Genomic DNA, 7,926 nt, shown 5'->3' on the forward strand with positions numbered 1-7,926 from the left:
GACGTGCAAGTGTGTTTCACAAACGGGGTGCCCTGCGGTGCGTGTGCGCGTGCCCTTCGCAGCAGTCTCCCAGAGAAACAAAACCTTAACTCAAAGAACACATCTGATCATAGTAGGACTGCTTGGAACGTTTTACTTTTTCATTCCATTTTTTTTTTATTGTGGTAAAACAGACGTGACATAAAATTTACCACTTTAGCCATTTTTAAGTGTCCGCTCCAGTGGCATTAAGGATGTTCACATTGTTCAACTGTCCCCACCATCCACTTCCAGAACTTTTTCATCTTCCCAAACTGAAACCGTCCCCTTTGAACACGAGCTCCCAGTCCCCCTCCCCTGGATGCTGCCTCTACCATTCTACTTTCTGTTTCTGTGAATGTGACCACTTTGGGGGCCTCATACGAGTGGAATCATACCATACTGGTCCTATTGTGTCTGGCTGATTTCACTTAGTATAAAGTCCTTAAGTTCATCCCTGGTGTAGGATGTGTCAGAATTTCCTTCCTTTTTAAGGCTGAGTAATAGTCCACTGTGTATATCACGTTCTGTACAACCAGTCATGTGTCCGTGGACACATGGGTTGTTTGCAACTTCGGGCTACTGTGAATAAGGCTGCTATGAACACGGGTGTACAAGTAGCTGCCAGAGTTTGCTTTCCTAGTGAAAACGTGCTTTCATGCACATGGTGATCAAATTTGGTTTTTACAGCAGTCCTGGGAGACAGGTATTAATCTCTTCTCTGGCTCTGAAAAGTGGTTTACCCAAAGTAGAGTGATAAATGGAAGTATCTGACCTGGAACCTGGCTTTCTCCTTGACCAGTCACCATTAAAAACAGTCCCGGTCACATGTGTTCCTTCCAAGAACAATGGCCTTCTGCTTCTTCTTCCTTTTTTTTTTTTTTAAGATTTTATTTATTAGAGAGAGAGCACGAATGGGGGAGAGGCAGAGGGAGAAGCAGGCTTCCCGCTGAGCAGGGAGCCCGATGCGGGGCTCGATCCCAAGACTCCAGGATCGTGACCCAAGCTGAAGGCCGACGCTTAACCAGCTGAGCCACCCAGGCGTCCCTGAACAATGGCTCTCTGATTGCAAGCAGCTTGTCTGCTACCAGGTCCTGCCCTTATCTGCCCTGACCATTCTGTCCAAGGCTGACCCAGGCTGGGTCCAGGTCCCACAGCAAGGAAGAGAGGGTGTGTCTGTGGCCCCAGCAACAAAGGCTTCTCCTTTTGGTCTGTGTTTCCCTCTTGCAGTTCAGCTCCGTCATCTGAACCATGAGGATCTGGTTGCTCCTGCTTGTCACTGGAATCTGCACGGGAAATGTGAACTCACAGGACACGTGCAGGCAAGGGCACCCTGGCATCCCTGGGAATCCTGGTCACAATGGTTTGCCTGGGAGAGATGGACGAGATGGCGCAAAGGGCGACAAGGGCGAGGCAGGTACTCAGCACTTGGCGGCCTTCAGCTGCCCTTGTGTTTACCCCTCTGTTCCTCTGAGATCATTCGTTCATTCATCACGAGTGTAGCCATCACCTGCCCGCTCCCGCCTCCTTCATTCGTGCAGCCCTTGCCCAGAAAGCAGTGGCCGAGATCCTGCTCCAGGTCAGATTCTAGGCGACAGTGCAGGAGCAGACCAACAGGACCCCCCCTCCACGGATGTCCTCATCTAGAGGGGACAACTGTTAGCCATCACCTCTGATACTGCAGGCCGTCTTCAGGAGTATATGATGTTATAGATGTTTCTGCCTCAGATGGCAGGGATGGTGGGTCTTTGGCACACGGGGCCTATAGAGAAATCTGACTGCTAAATATTTAGCAGAGAGCACCCGGCTGCAGTGCAGGGGAGAGTTAATGCCTTGTCACGCAGTGAGGCAGGTGACACGGAGTGACAGAGAAAACAAAAGTAGACGGTAACTGAAGCCACACAGCAGTACTCAGGTGTGTATGCCCTGTGTTGGGGCCTGCCCCAGGGTTTGGGAATTTGGGGACAGGATCCAGCCTCTAGGAAGGAGATTTGCAAAAGCCAGGATATGTGAGTGGTTTCCATAACACGAACTGATAGGCTTGGTTCTTGAATGGGGTTCTTGAGCCTGGGTCTGACCATAGGGTCACATACCTGAGACATACGCAGACTGATCTATCTCAGTGCAGAGAGAAAATATCAAAACTACTACTGACATTTTATTTATTTTTTTTAAAGATTTATTTACTTAGAGAAAATGAGTCAGTGGGGGAGGGGCAGAAGGAGAGAGAGAGAGAATCTCAAGCAGACTCCCTGCTGAGCACGGAGCCCAACATGGGGCTCAATCCCAGGACCCTGAGATCATGACCTGAGCCAAAATCAAGAGTTGGACACTTAACCAACTGAGGTACCCAGGCGCCCCTACTACTGACATTTTAAAAGATAAATTTAGATGAAGAAAAAAATTGAGCTTTAAAAATAGTTAATATGTGAATTGGCTTGGGTGGCTTCACTTGGTCCCTTTGCAGATGGACCCGTGTCATTTGAGGCCTGAAATATGTCCTGTGCCCTCACACACTCTGTCCATCAGTGTACTGTGGCATATTGTGGTTACGGCCCAGCCCAAGGGATTTTCAAATTGTCCTATCAAACTATCACAAACAGATGGGTGCCTGAAATACTTCTGCAGAGAAACTGAAGATTGAAGGTTGACTTGATAATGCAAACATTAAAGAATCCCATGAAAATAGGAGAGCTGTCATCTGTCTTCTTAGTGTGAACTCTTCAACCGTACATGAGTAGGAGAAATAAATGATGAACTAATCAGATCTGACAAGAAGTCTGACAAAAACCTAGAAATTTTAGGAGTTTGGACATATGAATTTACATTTACATTCATTAAGATGAACCCCATCCTCACTGTAAACTGTACTGTGAGATGTCAGTTATTAATAGAAGCACCCTCAATTAGACATTTCAGGACTCTTTGTGGAATATGACCACAAACGACTGTCATTTTTCCTCAGCTATACGTTATAGTATGAAAACTTCACTAAACTTAATAATGAACATTTAGAAGCCTTCTTAATATTTTATAATCGTATCAGAAGATTAGACATTCCTCTGGCTATATTAACAGTGGTTGAAATAATACACAGAAAGCAACTTCAAGATGGACTAAAATTAGTGCTTTGCCAGCAAATGCTGTTGGCATATGGATTTTTAAAAAGTCTTTGTTAATCTGGAGAAATGAGTATTAGAACAAATTACTTATGGGAAGTCCGCTGTACAGATGAAGGAAAGTCTAGGTGTTTCTAGGTGTTTCCCTGTTTGTGGCATTTGGTGATCCAAGGGATTTGTTCGGTGGGCTGGATGAAGGAGACGGTCACCAACCATCTCTCCAACCATTGCCCTGCAAATCCACTCTGGGGATCTCCAAGGGGTAACATCTCCAGGGAGTCCACGCCACTTTTTGGCATTAGACCAGTCTTATTTCTGGGTAGTAAAAAGCCCAGTCCAAGTTGATGGCAAAACCTCAATGTCAATGAAATCCATTCTTTTAGCCTCCTACTGGGACCACAGTGTGCATGTATGTGTGGATGTGGGTGCACACGTGTGTGCATATGTGTGTGTACATGCACAGGATACAACTCTGACTTCATGACTCCTTTATCTTTTGCTTCCACTCTCCTTCCTTACAGCAAGAACTGCCTTTGATTCTAGAGATGTTAACTTATAACATGGGAAGTTGGAGCTCAGGGTTGCCTGCTCTGAGTTCAAAACTGATGTGTGGTAGGCAAAACCTCACTCGCCTGATGTTCCCAATGGCGTCTGCCATGCCAACTTGATCAGTGACATTTACTACCACTCTAAAGTGCTGGATCCTTCCAGAATCCTCCCTTCCATCCCAAATATTGTCAGGTAACCATAATCATCTGTGTTTTTATAGGAGGCTAGTGAACCTTCCATTCCACTCTATGCAAGAGTGACAGAAAAGGAGAAGCGAGAAGGCCACCCAGTACCTCCAATGATCAGTCACTACCCGAGTTACCCTCACAAGAGAAAGATGTAATTGTGATCATCTGTGCACATATTCCTTTCCTGTTCTGCCTTTCCAGAGCTGGATGCTTGGGAGGTCCACCCAGTTCATCTCATAATTCACTTCTTGTACACAACTCCGCACCCCTGGCGCTCACTCACGTCTGCCTTCTGTGAGGGGCAGTGTGTGTGTCAGGGCTGGGCACACACCCAGGACTCTCTGGTCTACACCCCCGATTGAGACCAATGTCTAGGAAATGTGGAATTGGAATTTTAACTCTTGTCTGTTTTCTTCTCTTCCACCTAGGAGAACCAGGACATCCTGGTGGTCCAGGGAAGGATGGAATGAATGGACAGAAAGGAGAGCGAGGTCAGAAATTGTGTTCCATTTTACCATGCTCTAATTCTGAGCCACCAATGACTTAATAACCATTTGGTGCTCACCAAGGACAAGTCCTTTGCTAGGCTCTGAGGACGATCTAACAATAGGGCAACACAGCTCTTGCTCTCCAGGAGCTTGTGATTCTTTTTCTGTAAAGGGAAAGACTGTAAGTAATTTCAGCTTCTCAGGCCATGCGGTCTCGGGCACAACTGTCATGAAAAGCAGCCAAGGATGCTACATAAGTAAGCGGGGCTGTGTTCTAGTGAAACTCTATGAAAACTGAAATCTGAATCTTATATAATTTTCATGTATTGTCGAATATTATTTGTGACCATTTAAAAATGCAAACCATTCTTAGCTTGTGGGCCATACAAACAGGTGGGAGGCTGGATTTGGCTCACAGGCCATGGTTCGCTGAAGCCTGGGTTAGTGGATGAAGATTGAGGAGTGACATTAAATTCCGACTCAGGGCTTCTGGCAAGACTGCATGGAGAAGGTGGCACTGGAATTGGGCCCTGAGGGGTAAAGAGGGCTCCGGTAGTTGCGACTGATGGGGAGAGAGAATAGTCACAAGAGCAAACACAAATAATGCTCACTTTGTGCTAGGGTGTTCTAAGTGCTTTTCACGTACTGACTCAATATGACAGTCTATACATGAGGTAGTATCATTATCCCAATTTTACAGATGAGGGAACAGAGGTGTAGGTGGCTCATCAGCTTGCCTAACATCGCATTGTACCTCCGTAGAGGAGGCAGGATGGAATCCTGGCATTTAACTCCGGACTCTGTGCTCATAACCACTGCTGTCCAGTTGGGGAGGAGGAGAGAGGGAAGCACAGAGAACGTGTGCGCAGTGAGGACCAGCGTGAGACAGTCGATACAGTGGGCAGCAGAGAGCAGTGACTGCCACACTTTAGGAAGACTTTATTCTGTGCTCACTCCCGTGAGGAGCTTTGTAGGGGATGTCACAGAACTAGGGCTGAGTTGTTAGTTAACTGAAAGCAGCCTGAGTTCATCTGCCTTTGGACGTTCTTCCCTCTTCCAAAGATGTGTTCTCAAGGCTTGGCATTGCTTAGTGGTCAAAGACTAGGCTGTGATGGTAAAGAGCTGTAATTTCTAATGTGAACCCCAACACTAACACAGTAGACAGGAGTCAGAAGGTGTTTTGCAGCCACACACACGTGTGTGTGTGTGTGTGTATGCTGTGCACTCAATTTAGGAGTAAATTAATGTTCAGACCCCGAGCATCTACTGATACTGGGCACTGCTTTATTTCATATATATGCTCACCAATGGAAAAGCCAAAGTTAGTTTTAGAAGTTGATGTTTCACAAATCATCTTTTCCTTTATTCTCTCTTTTTCCACCTAGGAGCAGATGGAAAAGTTGAAGCCAAAGGCGTCAAAGGCGATCAAGGCTCACAAGGACCCCCAGGGAAACATGGGCCAAAGGGATTTGTTGGTCCCATGGGAGAGAAGGGCCTCAGGGGAGAGACTGGCCCTCAAGGGCAAAAGGGGGATAAAGGCAGTGTGGGGCCCACTGGTCCAGAAGGGCTAAAAGGCAGCACTGGGCCTTCAGGCCCAATGGGTCTACCTGGCCCCATGGGCCCCATTGGGAAGCCTGGACCCAAGGGAGATGTTGGGCCCTTGGGACCCCAGGGAGATCCAGGAGTCCGGGGAATGAGAGGCTGGAAAGGGGACCGAGGCGAGAAAGGGAAAACTGGCGAGACTCCAGTCTTGCCCAAGAGTGCTTTCACGGTGGGGCTCACGGTACTGAGCAAGTTTCCTACTTCAGATGTGCCCATTAAATTTGATAAGATCCTGTATAATGAGTTCAATCATTACGACATAGCCACGGGGAAGTTCACTTGCCACATTACCGGGGTCTATTACTTCACCTACCACATCACGGTTTTCTCCAGGAATGTTCAGGTATCTTTGGTCAAAAATGGGGTGAAAATACTGAACACCAAGGACGGTTACATGAGCTCTGAGGACCAGGCGTCGGGTGGCATGGTGCTGCCGCTGAAGCTGGGGGACGAGGTGTGGATGCAGGCCACAGGAGGAGAGAGGTTTAACGGCTTGTTTGCAGATGAGGATGATGACACGACTTTCACAGGCTTCCTTCTGTTCAGCAGCCAGTGATGGGGAGGTGTGTAGGGACCTGCCTCCCCACCCCTCGGAGCTGGCTTGCTGGACATGTTCTCAGATGATTCTGCTCTATGAATCATTCTCATTATTGTAATAATCATAGAGGGGCAACAATACGACAGTTATTCCCAAAGCTGATTTTATGTGACTTATATTATTGTTTCCAACAGTAAGTTTAAAAATGCTTGCATTGGGGCGCCTGGCTGGCTCAGTCGGTGGAGCATGTGACTCTTGATCTCAGGGTCGTGAGTTCGAGCCCCATGTTGGGTGTAGAGATGACTTAAAAATAAAATCTGGGGGCGCCTGGCTGGGTCAATTGGTAAAGCATGCAACTCTCGATTTTGGGGCCATGAGTTGGAACCCCACATTGGGTGCAGAGATTACTTTTAAAAAATAAAATAAAAATCATATAAATAAAATCTTAATGCTTGCATTGTTTATTATAATTTATTTACGATTTTTCATCATTCCCCTCATCTGAAAAGTGCTTTGCATGTATGTTTCTTGCGGGACCCGTGTTCTGATGTCATTTTAGTGCTTGAAGGAGGCGTGTCAGGACTTATCCCTCATCTGAATTTCTGAGGACACTGGGAGAAAGGAGAGGGAAGTGTTCCAATGTTCATTCCATTTAGTAGCTAATAAAAGTTGTAAGCAGGTGATGACGAGACATCCCAGAAAGCTGCGGAATACTTTGCTTATTTTGTAACCTAGGTTTTAATCACCATTCGGCTCAACAAATAGTTCTTGAATCTGTGCTCGGTTCCTGGGACTGCCGTAACAAAGTACCACAAACTGGGGAATTTAAAATAACAGAAAGTGATTATCTCACAGGGCTGGAGGCTAGAAGTCTAAAATCAAGGTGTCAGCAGCACCAGTCTCCCTCAGAAGCCTCTGAGGAGGGTTCTACCTTGCTGCTTCCAGCTTTTGGTGGACCCAGGCATTCCCCGGCTTGTGGAAGCATCCAGCTCTACCCCGATCTGCACATGGCAGTCTTCCCTCCATGTCTGCCTGTGTGCAAGCATCCCTCTTCTGATAAGGACACCAGTCATTTGGAATAGGGACCACCCTAATCTACTATGACCTCATTTTAACCTGATTACATCTGCAAAGACCCTGAGTCCAAATAGTCACAATCATAGAAACCAAAGGTTAGGACTTGGATGTATCTGTTTGGGAGACACCGTTCAACCTGTAATAGACTGCTCTGGTCCCCCCAAATTCACGATCTTCCCCAGTGCCGAATACACTCTCCCCAACCCACAACCCCCACAGTCTTAACAATGTCAGCATCAATGCTAACTCTAAGAATCTCATCTAAAAATCACCAGCTCAAAGTCCCCAATCTCATCATCTAAATCCTTTATGTCAGTTATAAGTAAGATCTATTGTGTGACACATCC

General features: G+C 46.7%; 1 protein-coding gene across 1 annotated transcript; it reads left to right on the forward strand.

The window, feature by feature from the left end:
- The first annotated feature begins 1,269 nt into the window (after positions 1–1,269).
- C1QTNF9B (C1q and TNF related 9B) lies at positions 1,270–6,520 on the forward strand. The gene is made up of 3 exons (XM_021678232.1): positions 1,270–1,435; positions 4,303–4,365; positions 5,748–6,520. Exons 1-3 carry the CDS (start codon positions 1,270–1,272, stop codon positions 6,518–6,520), a joined length of 1,002 nt encoding a protein of 333 aa, XP_021533907.1.
- Positions 6,521–7,926: the final 1,406 nt, after the last annotated feature.

This window comes from Neomonachus schauinslandi, chromosome 3 (assembly GCF_002201575.2).
Source record: "Neomonachus schauinslandi chromosome 3, ASM220157v2, whole genome shotgun sequence".
NCBI classification, from domain to species: domain Eukaryota; kingdom Metazoa; phylum Chordata; class Mammalia; order Carnivora; family Phocidae; genus Neomonachus; species Neomonachus schauinslandi.